This window comes from Calliphora vicina, chromosome 5 (genome assembly GCF_958450345.1).
Source record: "Calliphora vicina chromosome 5, idCalVici1.1, whole genome shotgun sequence".
NCBI classification, from domain to species: domain Eukaryota; kingdom Metazoa; phylum Arthropoda; class Insecta; order Diptera; family Calliphoridae; genus Calliphora; species Calliphora vicina.
The window spans coordinates 33875631-33895875 of NC_088784.1; the positions used below are offsets into that span (position 1 = coordinate 33875631).

General features: G+C 32.4%; 2 protein-coding genes across 2 annotated transcripts in view; both read left to right on the top strand.

The window, feature by feature from the left end:
• Positions 1-20245, top strand: part of Hacl (2-hydroxyacyl-CoA lyase) — an 89483-nt gene that overhangs the window by 41267 nt on the left and 27971 nt on the right. The gene's annotated exons all lie outside the window — the stretch shown is intronic.
• Positions 1893-20245, top strand: part of SCAP (SREBP cleavage activating protein) — a 38272-nt gene continuing 19919 nt past the window's right edge. Inside the window, exons 1-3 of the mRNA XM_065511710.1 lie at positions 1893-3619; positions 15303-15626; positions 15877-16051. Of these exons, the coding sequence (XP_065367782.1) occupies positions 3351-3619; positions 15303-15626; positions 15877-16051 (768 nt within the window). The 5' untranslated portion in view covers positions 1893-3350. The remainder of the gene's footprint in view (positions 3620-15302; positions 15627-15876; positions 16052-20245) is intronic.

Consider the following 20245-nt stretch of genomic DNA (forward strand, 5'->3'; position numbering starts at 1 on the left):
GACCCAGACTATAAAGACTAAGTCAGAAAAAACGTATACATACTATTTCTTCAGAAACTTATCCTTGGACCAACAAATTGTTATATTTTTAATCACGTTAGCTTTTTAAAATATTTCAGATATTATCTTTTCTAAATCAGTAATTTTCGACTGTTATTTCGGTCAAAAGTAGCAAAAGATCTGAACAGTACAAGGAAGACTTTAACATTGAAATTAAATCTGGAGCAGGAAGAAAACAAGGTCTAACAGATATTGGTAAGGCAAAAGAAGTCGAACAACGAAAAGCACCGAACACTTCTATTAGAAAATCAGCTCGTAAAGTTAAATGCTCTGATTCTTTTTTGCGCAGAGGCAAAGCTAATGCTGGATGGAATGAAGTCGTATAAATTTCAGAAAGAAAAAAATTGAAAAATTTAAGCCAAATTTTATGGATGGATGATGAAACTTATGTATTGGCAGATTTTAAACAACTTCCGTTTCAAGATTTTTATGTAGCTGATCGACGATGTAATGTTCAAGAACAATATCGGCCAGAAAAAATTTCCCACGAAGTTTCTTGTGTGGCAAGCCATTTGCAGTGACAGAAGCCAATAATTTGTGACATCAGGCACGATAAACACAAAAATATATATTAAGGAGTGTATACAAAAACGGCTTTTACCTTTCTTAAAAAAACCACAGAGTGCCATAGAGAATTATACATAGAGACGAGACACTCGGATTTGTCAAACAAAAATACAACAAATAATATTTCTGATACAACAACAAAATACATTGTCTAGCATGTATTTTGTTGTTGCAAGAGATAGGTTTTTGACAATTTCGTCTCGTCTCTATGTTACCCTATGCAGAGTGCCTTCATATTTCTGGCCCGAATTGCCATCATGCCACTATTGAAAAAAAGCCCTTGAGTGGTATTCAAACAATAATGGCAATTTTGAAACACGGGAGGCAAATCCACGAAGCTGCCCAGAACTTCGACTTGTTGAGAGATATTGGGATCTTATAAAAAAAGAATTTAAAAACAACAAAAAGGTATCCCAGGACATGTCTAATTTTAAGCGTAAGTAGACCATCATTTTTAATTTTTCATATACCTGAGGTGCCATACTTTGAGGCATTTGAACTTAAACTCAACAACTCTTCCTCTATAACCATGGGAAATTTTATTAAAATCGCACGATACGTTTAGTTACAGATGTACATATTTTCACTATTTTCAGATCATCCATAGTGAATCGTTTTAAATATGTCATATACCCCAGTTGCACCACTTAGGAGCAATGGTCTTGAAGAAATTGGTCTTTCAGATTTAAAACTTAAACTCAGACTATCCGTTTAGAATTTACAGATTTGTTTCCACATTTTCTTAATTCCCTCACTTTTTGTTGTGGTCGGTAATGCAGTGAATAAATAAATGACAAAACAGCATGATTAAGGAAAGCACCATCTCCACGCGTAATTTTTGTTTCTTAACATACAAAATTATTCCCTGTCTATACTTGACAAATATTTATTTTACATACACTAATGTACAGGCACAATATACATAATCTGAAAAAAACTTGTGTATTTTGATTATATCATAAATATCGATTTAATGAAGTAAAGAAAAAAAAACCTAACGTATTTTACTTTTAAAATATTTGAGAACCCCACATGAGAGTTGTATTTTTGAGTACTTTTGCACTGCATTATCTTTTAGTTAAAAGTTAGTACATGCAACTCTATAAATAAAGGTAACCTATTCATGCCCTGGCAACCCTTACGATTAAAACAATAAAAAAAATCCCAAAACAAATGGCTTGCTATCTCTGTTACACCTACATACAATGTACAAATTTGACAGCTGCTTAAGAATTAGCAAAAAGGAAATTTTGCTGAAGGGAAATTAAAAAAAATCTGATTAGAATAACTTGTCATTTCTTTAACAAATTTATACGCAAAAGCACGCAGTAAAACTATAATTAAATAAATTTAACGTAACAAAAACACATTTTAAATAGTGGAAAAAACTAAATAGAAATACAATAATTATAATAAATAAAATCAAACTAATATTGTGAATAACTAAAAAAGAAAAAGTGAAGAAATTAATACAGCTAGTGTATAGTGGAAAAAAATGACGTAAAAAACGTGCAAAATTTTAGAGTGAAAAAAAAATTGCTAATTAATGATTAAAATACTAAAGAATGTGTTAAAAATATTCCTGATTATGTGAAAGATCTAATTGTTTAATAATGAATTAAAAATAAGAAAATTATAATGTTTTGCAAGCGTGGCAATTAAAATGAAAATTCTTATGCCGTTTATGGCTTTAAAAAATACATAGTGTTTGTGTTTATTGACTGACCAATTATTGCAGTGAATGCCATAGAAAAAAGCAAAGAAATTAAAGAGCAAAGAAAGAAAAATAACTAACAAAACATAACCGCAGATAAACAAACAACAACCAAATTGTACAAACGTCATATAAAAAATATATGTATAAAAAAAATTGAAATTGATAAATGCAAATATTAATTATCGTTTATTGCGCGCGCCACTAGTGTTTTAATATAATAACGTGTATAAAAAACGCATCTAATTATCTATATGAATGTGGTTGTTTATAAAAAAAATTGAGGAAATGTATAGATTCTAAATAGGAATTGATTCTATTAAAAATTCATAAAGAATAATAAAAAATTAATAACATTAGTGACAAGTGTCAAAATTGGTTTAGCTACACATACACAATCTCCACACAAATGCTAATAAACACCTGCACAACCAAAAAGAACCGCTATCAGCACCCACAACAAAACTAAAATCAAAACAATAACAAATAATTACCACCCCCTTTTAAACCCTTAACAGCGTGTTTCATATAAAACAAATAAAAACAAAAAATGGATTTAAAATCGAATTGGAAATGAACAACTTTAAAGAATTTTATATACAAATTAACTGTGTAGCTATATATTTAAAAATAAATAAAATAAACTGCTAAATAAATAACGTCATGAAGTGCTTAAATAAACAACAACATGATCGGCAATCTAATTTGAGAACAAATACAATTTAGCTAACTTCAACAAACAAATTGCATTTTGTTGGTTTTCTAAGAATTGTTTTTGGTTTTTTATATTTTTAAAACGTTTGTGAAAATATTTAAGAAACATTTGCCATTGTTTTTGTTGGAAATCGCATACAATTTTGAAAATACCACAATTTTCGAGCATTTCTTTCAAACATTTGCCTCACAGTGTTCTTTAATTTTTGTTGGTATTTGTATATTTTCTGGTTTTTTTACGAGTGCCTGTCTGCCTACCTATTTTTAAACAAACGACTAACGAACAAGTATCGTCATGTCTATTTCGGAACATGGTACCGGAAATTCATCTATTACGGGTGCAGTTCCACACTCCACATCTAACTCATACACATCATCGGTTTCGTCATCGTCTTCGTCAAGTTCCTCAACTTCGGCTGTAAATTCTACATACAAGTCGAAAACATCATCTGCCTCTGGTTTACCGGCAGCTGTTTCACATATTTACTATAAACATGGTCTCTTCCTATCAAGTTATCCAACCTGTGCCACCAGTATAGCTATAGTGGCCATATTATTTTCATGGTAAGTTATTAAATTTTCTTTTTATTCTTATTCATCTTAAAAAATTTCTTTTAAAAATATATAGATTTCTTTTATAATAAAAGCAAAATTTAATGAATGCAAAAATAACTTTTGTAGGTATACATTTATTAATTTTTAAATTCGTATAGAGTGTTGCAGAAAGTGATAAATAAGCACACATGTCGTAATTTTTTTATTACTGGTTTGGCAGAAAGAAACAAAAACTCTTTAATGAAAACGATAAAGAAAATTTTAATATTTTATTTATTAAATGGTTTAAATATTTGTATAGAACTGTATATGATTTGGTCGTTTGCTTATCTTTATACATATTGAATGAAATATTTTATTTTTCGCACAATAAGTTTTTCAGATACCTATTTGGTTAAAAAAATTTTGACTCTGATTTGAGAAAATTATAAATCTGAATAATAAAAGATTTTAATGCTAAATTGAAGGAGAAGCTCATCTGCGATAATTATTCAATTAATAAATCAGGAATTTAAAACAAAAATTCGCTAAATAGATACGTATTGTAAATATTCAGTTTCTCGTAAAGCTACAAGATCATTTTATAGCAAGAGAGTTTAAGAAATTCCCAAAAATAACTACCAGGGAAGTTATCAATCATAGATGACAACTAGATAGGTAATTGAAATCAAACCAACTAAGTCTGTTGTCATAAACCTAATTCATGAGGAGAGAGCAATTTTGTTAGATTTTTTTATTGACATTTTTCTCTCCTTCCATGCAAGTTTTGAGGAGCAAATATTTTTGTTACTATTTTATAGATTCCAGCACGATTTAAGTTACAATCTAATCAGCTACGTTTTTTTAAAGTGGCCTTAACCATAGAAAACCTATGGAAAATAGTAGATCGCAAAATACTGACTCAAAATTAGACCAGCTTTATCTAAAAGTTCATCGAGATCATCAAAATTGGTATTTGTTTGTTATGCAATTTCATCGTTGGGGTCAAATCGCTTTCGGCTGAGCCATTTCTTCAGGAAACATGAAATAGTCATTTGAGACTAATCCTGTAGAATAGGGCGGATGTAGGAATAATTCCTAGCCTAATTCATGGAGTTTTGTTATGAAAACTGCATCTGTGTGCGCCCTTGCATTGTCCTGGTGAAAAATAATTTTTTTTCGCAGGACTACTTATGGAATTCCGCCGTGAGCACATAAGGCTAATTGTTTCCTGTTTAATTGGGACACATGCTAGAAGTCTGGGTCTACGGTACAATGACTACCAGGCGCGGATCCAGCCAAAGAATTTGGGGGAAAGGGGACATTTTTAATTTTTTTTTAGAAAAAATGTTTAATCCTTCAAGATAATTAAACTAATGTTATTGAAATTAAATTTGTATTTGATTTTATTTCATATTTTTTAATAAATACATTCAAATATTTTATGTTTACATGTATTTCATTCAAAACTATATTATTTATTTAAAAAATAAATATTTCAAAAAATAAAAAAAGTTGAAGAGGTCACGCTGATAACAAATATGACAAACATTTTAAAGTAGTACAGTTAGTTTTCGAGATATTTGCACTTTTAAATATTCACTAAAATCGATGTATTTTTTAGCAGTTTTACTTAAAGAGACAGGAGTTTAGCTAAAATGAGTAAGTACAGAAACTAGACAACTTTTTATAAATATTTTGTATTCAAATTGGAAAAATATTGAATATTTTAAAAACTTTTATCCAAGTTCTTGAAGTAAATCTGTTAAAAAACAAGACTTTTCTGAAAACATACAAGTTTAAAAAAATCTCGAAAACCGACGGAATCTTTTAAAATTATGAAATAAAACTTATATTCTACATAAAATTGTCGATCTTATTATTATCTACTGTAAATGTTAAATATTTTCTATATATTTTTAAATTTATATATTTACATTTTGTACTATGTGTAATAACTTACACAATATTTAAATAAAAAGTAAAGTTTATATGGAAAAACAAAACATTAAAAAATTTTCAATTCAAATAAAAAATGAAACCAAAGCCAGAAAACAAAATAAAATACTTTTTTTAATATATTGTTTCTTGGTGCTGGGTTTTACAATATAAGCTCTTATTATACTCTTCATCTTCGTATGAAGGGTATATAAGTTTGTCATTCCATTTGTAATTTCTACATTTTTCATTTCCGACCCTATAAAGTATATATTCTGGATCCTTATAGATAGCGGAGTCTGTTGAAATCAATTTTCTGAAGACCCCAGATATCTTCTGTTTCCAAATCTTCAATAATTCTGTCAGACACATGCTTTCGAGAAGTTTGCTATTTAAAATCAGCAAAATCGGTCCACAAAAAGCTGAAATATGAGGAAAAAACCAGGACAACCTCGATTTTTGGCCTATTTTTGACCTATATCTGGATTAATAATTCATTAATATAGACAATATGGGATATCTAATGATAGATATTTCAAAGACCTTTACAATGACGATTTTTTCGCTAAATATTAAAAAAAAATTTAAAAAACAAAAAAAAAAATTTTAAATTTAAAAAAAAAATATTTTAAGTTTAAAAAATTAAAAAAAAAAAAATTATAAAAACAATTCGAAAAATTTGTATCTCCAAAAAATGAAAAAACTGCAAAAAAAATAATTTTTTTTTACCCAAAAATTTTTATTTTGAAGTATAATTTGGTGAAGGGTATACAAGATTCGGCATAGCCTAATATAGCTCTCTTACTTGTTTTTATTTGGTTTTTATGAAAACTGGTTGAAATAAGGTTTTTTTTATTTGCATGGAAAAACTAAAGAAATTTGAGAAAACTACTACTTTTTTTATTGGTGTAAACGACTTTAATTTTTGTAAAAAATTTATTTTAAAAATTATACTTGGTTGGGCTGATTTATCCTTAACTTTTGTTCAATAATTTTAATAGTGAAAATTAAATGTTTTTAAGAGGATAATTAAATTTTTTAAAAGTTTTACATGGACGCGTACAAATGCACCAAATTTTTTAACACAAAAATGCACATACTTTCACTATAATGCACATACTTTCACTATATTGAAATTAAATAAATAAATAAAAATTTACTTGTATTTTCTAAAACTTTCAACAAACAAGTGTTTTTATTATAAACACTTTGTATTTATATCGAGCCCTTAGCTCCAAATTATCGTAAGCGACAAAACACAAATTTTACAGGAGAAGGGTTTTTTATTATTTTGAAATTTATACATAGAATTAATAATGTTATGATGCGTTATAATATAATTTCGATCAGGCTATTTGTCTATTTTTCAAAAATAGTGATAACTTTTTACAATTAAAAATTCATGGAATACTTTATAGAAAAATATGACAAAAAATGTTTTTTATTGCATTTTTGCATAGACACAAATTTTTGGAATTGAAATTAAATTTTTATTTATGAATAGTTTTTAATGAAATTTCACAGAAATGTAGATTTTTCTAATTAAAATTGAAAACTAAAAATGAATTTTGAAATTTATTATCAGCAATCCCGCAATTCCCAAAAAAGTGTTGAAAAAATCCAAAAATGGGAATTTTTAGTTTTTTGGCAATAATATCCATACCAGGGTCGGGGTTATCGAAACCCTTTACAAAATAATTAGAAACATATTAGGCCACCTAAAATTGGTTACTATATTTTGATATCGAATATGCGATTCTAGATTTTTTGCCCTAAAATTTAATTTTACATAAAAAATAGGTGGTTTTTGAATGGACCTGGTCCCCTCGGTAACAATAATTTTTTAATTTTTTTTCATTTAAAATATTTTATGAAAACTTATTTTTCAGAAAGTATATATTCCTTATACATTCTCTTAGAAATCGAAAAATCGTTTTTTTTTTAAATTTTTTAAATTCGAATGTTTATAACTTTGGAATTAATCATTATTTTTAAACAATTCTTTTTCTATTTGACACATAAATGTGTTGTTACTCTAACAAACGAAAATTGGAGAAATTTGGACCCGCTGTTATCAAAAAACTGGAGTGCGGTGGTTAAAAATTTTGAAAATTTTATTTTCAAATGCGAATACCTCCTGAGCTATAAGAGATATTTGACAGCTATTTTTTATAGTGCTCGATGAGAAGATTGTATGTGTGTAATTTTTTGGAAATTGGAACACAAACGAATAAATTGTATCGTTTTAAAAATATAACATGCCCGAGGTGTCCTACTTTGAGGACCCTTGCTCGCGTCCCTTGTGGGCACATGAGGTCCACGTTCAAAACTTATACTCGACAACACTTCTTCTTTGCGCACCAATCTAAACTTCTGGAAGTTTCAGATTTATTTCCCTCTTTTTTTCGATACCACAGTGTGTCGCTTACTATAAAATTCGTTTTCTCTAAAATATAAACATTGTCTTACGATAAAATCTTACCCGCTATAATTTTTAAGTTATTAACAGTTTTGATATTCTGAGAACGCTAAAACATCAGTCGGTCCATAAAATTTTAATTTTTGCAATAAAAAAAAATTTAGAAAATGTCGCTTACGATAATTTAGCGCAAAGGGCTCGATATTACGAATTCAAACAAAAAAAAAAACGGAATATTGGATCCACTATTCGAAGACTACTACCTTAATATAGAGAGGCCCTAACTAACATTTTAATTACTTTAGAAACTTATGGCCTGGCTCAAAAAATGCGAACGAACATTTTCTTTCTTATTTTATATTGAAAACAACAACTAAATTTGAATTTTTTTATTGTTTTCAATATAAAATAAGAAAGAAAATGTTCGTTCGCATTTAGTGAGCCAGGTCCTTAAAGTTCTGTAGTTGCAATTTTTTTTTAACACAGACTTTTATGAAGGTCTTCAGCCAATTTAATGTTGTGAATTTAATTTTATTTTATTAATGGTGTATTACGGGATTATCTATCGAAGTATGCAAAAAACTAAATTTTGTGAAAAAAACTAGTTAGGACGATTCTATATTAAGGTAGCGATATATAACACACAATTAGGTTAGACACAAACTAATTGCAACAAATTATTTTATATGAAAAAACAACAAACTGTTTAATAATGGGGGGAAATTTCCTTTTCCCCCGCCCCGTGTATCCGCGCCTGATGACTACTATAGAAGCTGTCATAATGAAGAAGATTGGGAGACAGTGTCTCATCTATTCTGCCAATGCCCGGCTCTGACATACTTAAGGTAACTTATCCTCGGAATCCCATTTCTATCGTGTGTGGATGAGCTATCAAGGATGAATCTAAGATTCCTTCAACAGAGAATCTGGTTTGTTCACCTCGGAGACAATTGAACTATTATAAAGACCCTGCTGTTTAGCTTTTGGGATCAGTTTTGAATGAATCTAAGTGAGCTGCTTGACGAGTGGCTGAGCATGAAACCTAACCTAGTTAATATGGATATTTTAAAATTGGAAATTATATTAACACATGGAGTACAAATATCTACAACCATTGCTACAACGCCCTTTATTTAAGTTTAGTTCTCTTTAATATCATCTTTATTATATTATTGCCTTTCTTTGGTTTATTCATTCATACATTCATTCATTTATTTCTATTTATTAAGTTGCATTCACGTTTTTTTCACATTCAGGCAGGGTCATTGTTGTTACTTAAGAAATTCAATTAATTTATGTCAATTAAGTCAACAACAACAGCAACAATTCATCGTTATTGTGTATGACAACAACATTTTTGTATAAAACCAAATGTAGACACTTGTTTTTTTTTTTGTGATTTTAATTAGAATTTAAAAGAAATGATAAGATTAAAAAAAGAAATTCTATATTTTGTTTTTCTAACTTATTTTGCATACCTCTCTCTAATCATAATGCTGATCTTTATGCACGCGCTAAAAGTTTTTTTATACAAATTTATAAATATGAATCTTTCTATATTTGAACATACTATGTACTTATCTGAGGAAAAGAAAATTAAATGAATGCAAATAAATAAATAAAAATTCATAAAAATATCGATACATTATCATTTATGGATTTTTAGAATTAGCACAGAAAACAAAAAAAATGTGTCTATCTAGTAAAAACAATTTTATATTTAAACACATTAACAGCTATGGATTATACAAATCAATTGTGGTCGTTAAACTATTAAATATGTACTTTTAAACATGTACAATTAGAATCAAGTTTTGAAAATTGTCTACCTTTGCTGGAAAAATAAAACATTGTATAACAACAATATTGATTTGTAAACTCAAATGCTATACGTCATTGCAATATAATCTTTTTCAAAAGCATTGATAAGAATTTTGCATTTTTATAAAGTATGAAGTGAAAATGAAAAAAAATATGTTAAATAAATTCAAATTGTTTCTAATTTACTGCGAGAAAAGAATTTAATAACTAACTATATAATCTCCCTTAAAATTCCAGATTTGAAATGAAATATTTTATGCCAACTAACGACATTCGAACTTTTCCTTATGGAAATTTAATTTAACGGTAGTGAGTGAACTTACAGTTTTTTCATTGTAAATGCCGCTGATTCAATATTTCTTTCTTCCCACAATAGTTTAAATAAATACAATTAATTCAAGTAGCAAGCTTTAAATTTGTTTTTATTAAATATTCTTTAAATTTAGAATTGTTTTCATACATATATTTTGTGATTATGTGACTAAGCTGTGCTTCTTTAATCTAAAGCTCAAAAGGTTAGATTAAAATTTCCACACAAATTATTTTGTCTTTTAAAACTGAAGCGTGCCAAATGTTTGATTAACAAAAAAATCCCAAAACAATAGATAGATTTTTATTTTTTGTTATTAAATTTTAATAATTTAAATATTTACAAAAATTTGCTTTTTTCTCTCACTCTAACTTGGCGGAAAAATATAAATTTTTTTGCAAATCATTTCTATTAACTTAAAGGTTAATAATTAATTTGCTCTTAAAGCCAGACACAATTTCTTACTCATTCATAAATGTTTAGTAAGAAACATTGTTTTTAATTTAATTCTAATAATCAAGTATTCTATTTAATTGCTTATATTTTGGAATATTTTTCTAAGTAATTAAATTAAATTAATTAAAATAATAGGTGTTAAGTTTTTTTTTATTCATTTCCATATAATAAACAAAGGGAAGTAATTTTATAACAACACAGGGCGTCAACATTTTCCCCAGTATATCACAGTGCGCCGGTACCCAAAAGCAATCTTATTGAGTAGTGTACCAATAACTCCTCGAGAGCTCTCCTACAGTCTTCCACTAAACTAAAATGTATTAAATGACATTTCAGACAACTAAGTGCCGCCTGACTGTTTGATATCCTTGTCGACCAGATAACCCCCAGCCCCTGTACCAGAGTCCATCTTGGTTCCGTCAGTGAAAACTGCACGCCCATCGAACAGTTGATCGGATCCAACCCAATAATCCCTACTGGGGAACTCTATTGGGGGTGAGGTACCGAAGTTTAGGATCGCGACCATATGATCGGAAACACCCGGAAGGTTCCTTGCTCCCTTCACACCTGACACCTTTGTAGGTGATTTCCTACTACCATCCACAGCTCTAACCAATGCCCTGAGGTGTTCGGTGGTAGAGGAGTCAGCCTCCTTAGTTTTCTCCGAATTGCTAGTGGTTGGAGCTGCCGACCCTATACCCTTACGGGTATTAGCCATTTCGATAGCAGCACCAACCTGCTGGTCCTCAGAAGATGACTCTTCCAAGAGTACACTCACGGCGCCGTAGATTCTTTCGAATCTGACGACGTCCTGCCTGTTCTTCTTGAGAAGGTACTTCTGCTTTGCGGTAAATGACCCATCATAGAAAGGCCAGAGATTTTCTGATGCCATTTGTGGGCCTATCCTCTTTCGTTTGTCTGGTATTCTCAATAACACATGGAGGGGCATTAGCCAACTCCTCCACGGCGACCTGCCGAACAAGATTGGCGACTTTAGCGCCATGTGGACAGCCTTCTTCTCTGAGCAGATATCGCAATGATATCGTGCTCATCCTCAGAGTGCAGAACCATCTATTCATCTAGAACCTGCACATACACAAAGGAGAGTTAGATCACAGAGTGTACTTAAGCCCTCGCATCGCTACAAGATCGTTACAAGGTAGGTACAAAAGTATTAAAAATAAAATAAAAAAAAAAAAAAAACTGTGGTGAGCCTCAAACAAGTTTGAAGGCCAGGAATTGGAGGAATAACTCCATGAAGATTGTTGTAAAACTCAACAAGAGCTTGCTAAATCATTGGGAGCTACTCAACCAGTAAATTTAAAACGTTTGCGAGCAGCAGGATTCCTCCTAAAGCAGGGAAATTGTGTACCATACGAATTGAAGCCGAGACGAAATAAAGACGAAATGATGCTTGAATGCTATAAAAGGAAATCATTTCTGCACTGAATCATTACTTGTGATGAAAAATGGATCCATTACTATAATCCGAAGCGTAAGAGATTGTATGTGAAGCCCAGCCAACCAGCCGAAACGACACCAATGTCAAATATTCATGGCGCTAAGGTAATGCTAAGCATTTGGTGGGAGCAAAATGGTCCTATATATTATGAGCTGCTGAAATCTGGCCAGACCATTACAGAGAACCAGTATCGAACGCAATTGATTCGAGCATTGGTCGAAAAATGCCTAGAATATGCGGTCAGACATGAAACCGTAATATTCCATTATGACAACGCTCGGCCACATGTTGCAATACCTGTTAAAAAGTATTTAGAATGAAGTAGTTGAGAAGTTTGCCTCAACTGCTTTATAGTTCAGACCGTGCCCCGTCCGACTACTATTTGTTTCCATCGTAAGAGAATGCTCTCTGAAATACGTTTCACTTTGGAACAGAGTATTTGATATTGGCTTTATTCGTTCTTGGCCTGAAAAGATGAGCAGTTCTTTTGGCTCGGAATTCATATGTTGCCAAAAAGATGGGAAAAGGTCATAGCTAGCAATGGCCAATACTGTGAATAACTTTATTTTGTACAAATTTTTCAAAATAAAAGCTAAAAATCCCACATGTTTAAGTCATACACCCAATAGAAAACTGAAAATTTTGTGAACAATAATTCGTTTTGCCTTGTCATATTCAGGGTGCTTAATAAAAAGCTAAAAAAATAAACCCGAACGCCGTGTAGGGTTGGATATGATGGTATCCCCAATCTTAATCATGACTCTAACGTCTTTCTCCTCCGGGTTGGAGAGAGTTTAAACTATAGACCACAACTTGCCGACTCCCGAATTTATGTTGAATTTCTTTAAATAACTTAATCATTTTGCACGCTTTTCCTTAATTACCAACCAGCTGATATCGCAATTTTTCTAACCAGAGAAAACAAAAAAAAAATGCATTAAATTATAAGGTATTGGTTTTTAAATTTAAATGAACGGGTTATGTATATTCATGCCTCTGGGCTGTGTTTGGTTCTCATTGAGTTTGTCGGTCCTTAATCGGATTTAATCACTTTCGCACAAACAAATTTAAGATAAGAAAGCAAAAAAGCTCAAAAAATGGAAAATATGTAGAAAAGAACATAGGAATAATCAAAATTAATAGTGTAAATTAATTTTATTTTAATAAAAAATTTTGTTACAAAGTATAATGCAGTATTATTCCAGTTTTCGAAATGAAATTATCTTATTACTTTCCAAGGATAAAACTGAAACTTTACAGTCGAAGGTCGAAATTGACAACACCCCCAATTTCTTATGTTGGCAAGAGACTTCTGATCCAATGTGAATCTGATATATCTTCCATTGTTTTTCTAATAATCCTGCAAGGTTACTAGACTCCATTGTAGGAAGGTCCTTTTTTTGAGTGCCCAATACAGTTCTGCAATGTAGAACGCTGATCATCTCCAGAAGTTTTTATATTGTGACAGTGAATATCGCCCCCACTCTGTTGAGCAGGATGGGGGTCGATGTTAATAGGTGGATCTCCGGAATAGCAGGATCTCCGGATTCTGACATTTTTTGTGTCAAGTTCACATGCTTCCAGAGATGTCAAGTAACTGATATCTCCCACCATAGCGATAGCCGTTCGTGCAGTTTAGAGATAAATGCTCAGGACCCCGTAGAGTTAAACAAGGAGTTCCTCAGGGCGGGGTCTGACGCCACTCCTGTTTAACTTCTACCTCTCTAAACTCCCAGTGACCCCACACGGCGTAGAGATAATCTCGTATGCGGACGACTGCACTATATTGGCAACAGGTCACAACGTTGATGAGCATTGCGGTATGGTAAATGGTTATCTCAATGAAATCCACAATTTCTTCACTGCACGTAACCTGCAGTTATCACCAACGAAGTCATCGCCAACACTCTTCACCACCTGGACGAAGGAGGTAAAACTGAACTTAGGCATCATGGTCGACGGCGTACAAATTCCGACAGTGAACCACCCGAAAATCTTGGGTGTCACTTTTGATAGCCTCTTTACCTCCTCAACACACGCCACTGCAATCACGCATAATCTGCGAAATAGGAACAAGGTCCTCAAAGCACTAGACGGCAGTACTTGGGGTATGGACAAAGAAACCTTGCTTGCTACCTACAAGACGATTAGTCGGTCAGTGGTCAACTATGCTGCTCCAGTGTGGTCGCCTTCGTTGAGTGATGCCCAGTGGAGAAATATTCAAAGCTGTCAAAACGTAGCCTTAAGGACCGTCACAGGCTGCCTTCAAATAACCTCCGAAAACCACCTTCACGAGGAAGGTTAAGGAACACAACGTCATGTTGACGCATCGGACAGTCGGAGTCTCCCCCGAGGCATGTCAGACAGGACCTTCGGAAATACGAGGAGAACATACGCTCGTATATGACAGCTTTGAACGACATTCACAGAGACGACATTAATTCCGCGGTAGCTCGATACCGTATGAATGTCATACTTGGAGGTCTCCCACCACCGATAGCAGACGCCGAGAAAATTCTGCAGCGTGGAACAAGATTCGTTCTGGCACAACTTAGATCAGGATGGAGCAACATGCTTAATACCTTTTGGTCCCGCATAGACCGTGCCGTCCTTAACTTATGCCCAGCATGTGGTCAGGGTCCTCATGACACCCTTCAGCCAGTCCAATGGATTTATGGACTCATCCTGTTGAAGTAGCTCAATTTCTTGGACTTGAACAACATGCAGAACCACCAGAACATCCAGATTGATTAATGTAAAACTGTTCATGCTGCTACAACAACAACCATAGCGATAGAAGGACATGGCTCTACTATCTGATTGTGAGCAGATATCACAGTCACATCATGCTGCAAGTCAGAGAGTAAGACCAGTCTCTGAGTGGCAACAGTTTCTTCAAAGGAATCATTTGACAACCACATAATCTTATCCAAATTCGAGAAAGACAATAGGATGCGGAGCTGCAATTCTGGATGATGTTGTTCCAATAAAGAAAATTGTAGAAATGTTTTCTGAGTAGGACCGTATATTCGTTTCGGAGTAGAAACAAAATGATTTTGTAAATAAAAAATGTATGGAAATATTCTTTATCGTCTTTCTCGACAAATAGATTTGTTCTTACGTGTGACTAAAGACATTTAGCTAAGACACATACGAAGCAAAGACACAATATAGCATAGACAAGTTTTGCTATAATTTAGAAGATATAATAATAGTTTCAAGATTTTACTTAGGAAAACGTCAATAAATTTAATATTTCAATTAAATAATTTAAATATTAATCGCATATCCACATTTCCAATTTCAGTTATCCCCTTATCAACATACCACTACCGGGAACAATACCCACCAAAATTGTTCTACCATTCGATGGCAAGAACTCTTTGTTTGGTGAAGGAGAACGTTCAAATTTTTCGCTGGTCAAAAATATATTTAATGTCAATAACGTCTCGTATGAACCGCATTTACCCTGGGCACAAAACTCACCCATCTTGTATGTACAACAAATAACATTGCGTTCCAGTGTATTACCGTGGACAGACCAAATGCAATTGATGGATGCATTTCGTGCGCCCCTATATGAAGTGTTTCGTTTATTGGAAATTGTACGCAATCACGAGACAACTGAAAAGTATGTATAATCTTTCTTTGTAAATTTATAGTATATTCAGTAGAATTATTTGTTAATATTTGTTAAACTATTCTATTAGCAGTTATTGTTATTAAGTCATTTTAAATTTCTTTTAATTTGAATGAATAAGAGTGTATGTGAATTTAGCTTTATCTGTTGTTAGCGACTTATGTATATTTATGTGAAGCCACAATAATAGTAATGATTGTATTGTATTGTTATTTAATTTTATTCTGTTTTTCTGTTGTAGTCAACGCACTTTGGATAAAATCTGTTTGCGCGTGGACAATGTTAAACGCTCACAAAATGAGCAAATATTCCCTGAATACGATTGTTTACTTCTATCGCCGGCCAATTTGTGGGGTCAAAGTATACAGAATTTTACTGGAGATACAAATATACTAAATACCATATTTCAGTATCATGTAAGTAAGCTATTTTTTAATTTATAGTGTTTAGTAACTTGTTTACTTATTTTTTAAATGATTGTTATTACTTTAAACATTTTAAAAACAAGTTTCCTGATTTTATAATTAGGCGAATACTGATAAGATAGGTTAGGTTTCAATAAAACACAAGACGTTGTAACTAGATCAAAAATACTTTAAATGAAAATATTAGATTTATTTAAAATGGTCAAATCATTATCCCAGATCATCAATTCGGATTCCCAGAGCATCACAGAACAATTGAGCAAGTTAACCGCCTAACAGGAGAGATACGAAAATCGTTTGAATTAAAAAAGTACTGTTCTGTAATATTTCTGGATGTTGCCCAGGCTTTTGCACAATATTAAATGCCTACTGCCTTCTAGTACACACAAAAGACTAGAGTCTTACCTATCGGATCGCTTGTTTGGGATAATATGCAGCAATTGTGTGACAAGCGACTATGCGATCAATGCTGATGTACCTCAGGGAAGTGTTCTAGGACCAACCCTGTACCTATTATACACCTCTGATTTGCACGAGTCCGAAGAATTAACCATTTCCACCTTTGCAGATAACACTGAAATTCTTAGTTCTCATGTGGACTTAAATGTAGCATCTAGAAACCTAGATAATTATCTCAGGCACATGGAGACGTGGTCAAAAATTGGAGAATACAAATAAATGAAATCAAAAGTATGCACATAACGTTTTCACTTAGGAGAGGATGTTTTCCACCTGTGACACTAAAAAGTGTTAACATCCCACAGTCTGATTACGATATATACCTTGGTATTCATTTATATAGACGCCTTACTTGGCGTCGGCACATAGAAGCCAAGCTGCTCCATATGGAACTAAAAGCTTATAATCCACCATTAATCGAAATTATACATTAACCGTAAAGTCATCCTGTATAAGACAGTCTTAAAACCAATTTGGACATACGGAATCCAATTATGGAGAACAGGAAGATCCCCTGCAGAAAGCGCAATCAAAATTCTTAGAACGGGAGCTCCATGGTACATAAGATATGAGAACATCCACAGAGACTTAGATGTGCCTTTGGTGAAGCTTATATGTCAAAATTAGATCATCATCCGAACCCGTTTGCAAGGCTACTTAGTTTGGAAGGGTTGTACACTATGTGCACTTCCACTCGGAGACCTCGACGTCCATTGTCGATATAAACTGTGATTAATAATCTAGAATAAAAGAAGAGTCCAAAACCGCCATGTAAATAGAAAAAGAATGAAGGAAAGAAAGAAAGATTTTGTTACGGATTTGGAATCGCTGTAGAACGTCCTTTAAATAGCCACCCTATTCCCTTAATGAAATCTAGTATGTTGCTCAGTTTACAGCCAGCAACATTATCAAGTTCGTCCAGAAATCTATTTCTTAGCCATTTAAGTCTGTGACCCTGTAACCTAGGGCAGTTGCACATGATGTGCTCTACTGTCTCAAGCTCCTCTACATTGCCACATGCCCTACGGAAGTCCTGTGTGGCATTATCCCATTTATCCCTGAAGGCTCCGATTGAACAATGACCCGTTATCACTCCTACTAGAATCCTGAGATTATACCTATCCAACTGTCTCTAGCTCCTCTATATCCCCACACGCCCTACAGAAGTCCTGTGTAGCATTATCCCATTTACCCCTGAAGGCTCCGATTGATAAATGACCCGTTATCACTTCTACTAGAATCCTGAGATTATACCTATCCAACTGTCTCTAGCTCTTCTACATCCCCACACGACCTACAGAAGTCCTGTGCAGCATTATCCCATTTAACCCTTGAAGGCTCCGATTGAGCAATGAGCGGTTGTCAATCCTACTAGAATCCTGAGATTATACCTATCCAAATCTATCACTGTTCTGGTTGTGTTTGCATTCAGTTTGGCCCCCGTTCCCTAGTATCATGATCTAGATCAGAACCATGTCTAGCCAGTTCATCTGCTACCTCATTTCCCTGTATATCACAGTGCCCCGGTACCCAACATAATCTTACTGAGTAGTGTACCAATAACTTCTCGAGAGCTCTCCTACAGTCCTCCACTAGGCTGGAGTGAATTAAATGACATTTCAGGGCGTTAAGTGCCGCCTGACTGTCCTCATATATAGTCACTACAGACCCTCTATTTACGTGTGCTTTTATCAACTCTGTGGCTTTCCAGGTCGCGAAGGTCTCTGTCTGGAAGACGCTGCACTTGTTAGGAAGTCTATAAATCAAGGCTGCGTAGAGCTGATTTACCACTCATATAATTTGAGAATAATTTTCCAAATATGATTCTTTACTGAGAGAGCAATAATTGTTTAGTTATAAGATTTAATTACTTATTGTCAGGCCTAAATTTAAGAGCAGGAACAATATTTTAATAAACGTATTCGCAATTGTTTCAACCTTGGCCATATCATTCTGGTGATTATACAGGTGGTTTCGTGCCTCCATCTTGTATGAGCTAGCTTATTTGGCTCTAAATTATTTATAACGCATTGCTACTTCCACAACGTTTTGTCCCTTATATAAAACTATTGAATTATTTATCAACTAACTACATGATTTTTAATATGATTATTATTAAATAACACTCTAATACAGCACAATTTTATAACAACCTATACATCAATAGATTTATTATCACTTAACACCTGCAAGTTCTTTTTAATCATATCTACTAAATTTAAATTGATAACTAACAACTTAAAATTAAACCACCACTTCTTTTAATCATCATCATACTTTTGTATAAATATTTTTTTGCTGAACTTGAAATTGTAGTGAAAGTACTTGCTCAGTTTAAACTCTTGTTGTTTGGTTTGAATTATCAAACTTAAAAGAAAGTATTTTTTTTATTGAAGTAGTTTTAGATATGATAAGGTAGGTCAGTAAAATTGATAAAAATATTTCCATTTTAAAGTGGACTTTTTGAAAGCAGTTTTGCCGCCAAACAAAATTTAACTTTTCAATAAGTTGATTTAGGCTCTATACATTATCAATATTTGTTTGTGGTAAACAACATTTAGCTTTTCATCAACAAAAGCCACGTAATACTAACAATTTAACAAAACGCTTAAAAAATATGAAATAAACATTCAATACGTATGAACCAACGTTTAATTAGCACTTTTTTTTTCTTGCCACTTAAATATTAGATAAGATTTTTGTTGTACTTTTAATGTTCACAATTTCTTCATAGAATTTCCATGACTCATTACTATTGTTTAGGTTACCAGTTTGCCAATCTGGAAATATTTTTAGCACCAGATAGTTATATTCAAAAGTATAGCAGTCCGTTAATGACGCATGTTACAATTCATTTAGTATCATAATATCTATTAGATAAAAAAATAAAATTAAATCACATACATTTAACTGTTTATAATAAAATCCACTTGCCAACAAAGATTAGATAAAATTAAAGTTAATTGGAGTTTGTTTGAGATATTAAACTAAATTATGTAAAACTAGATATGCGAGACAATATTACGTTTACTATTTGACTTTAAAATTAGATGGGGTGATATGCATTATAAACATAGCTGTGTATTATTAATATTTTTATTCCAAATATTTGCAAAAACTTAACTATTTTTTTTTTTCATATTATTGAAAAACGGATAATAACATTGTGAACGAATTTGACACTTTTTTTTTGTCAAGCGGGGCACTCGTCGTGTTAACCTAATTATATTAACTCTTGCTTTCGAGATATACTGTTATTTCGAAAATGGAGGAGGTTGCTCAACATATATTAGCGTAACTCTAAAACGGTGTATATATACATACATGTATATTAATTCCTATTGTTCCTATAAGGAGCATAGAGCCGTAACTAGGTCGTTCCATTCTGATCTGTCGTATGCAATGGTTTTAATTTCGCTCCAGCCTTTACGAACTCTCGACAATTCCACCTCAATCTGCCGCTTCCATGTATGAGCAGGTCGTCCTCTACGTCTGCTTCCCTGGGGATTCCATTCAATTGCCTGCTTGGCAATATCGTTATCATCTTTACTAAGTGTGTGACCTATCCACTTCCATTTTCGTTTACTTATTTCCGTTTGTATTGGAATTTGTTGAGTTATTTCCCAAAGACGAGAGTTGGAGATTGTATTTGGCCAGTATATTTTAAGAAGTCTGCGAAGACAGTTTTTGGTAAAAACTTGCATTGATTGAACATTAGAGCTGGCG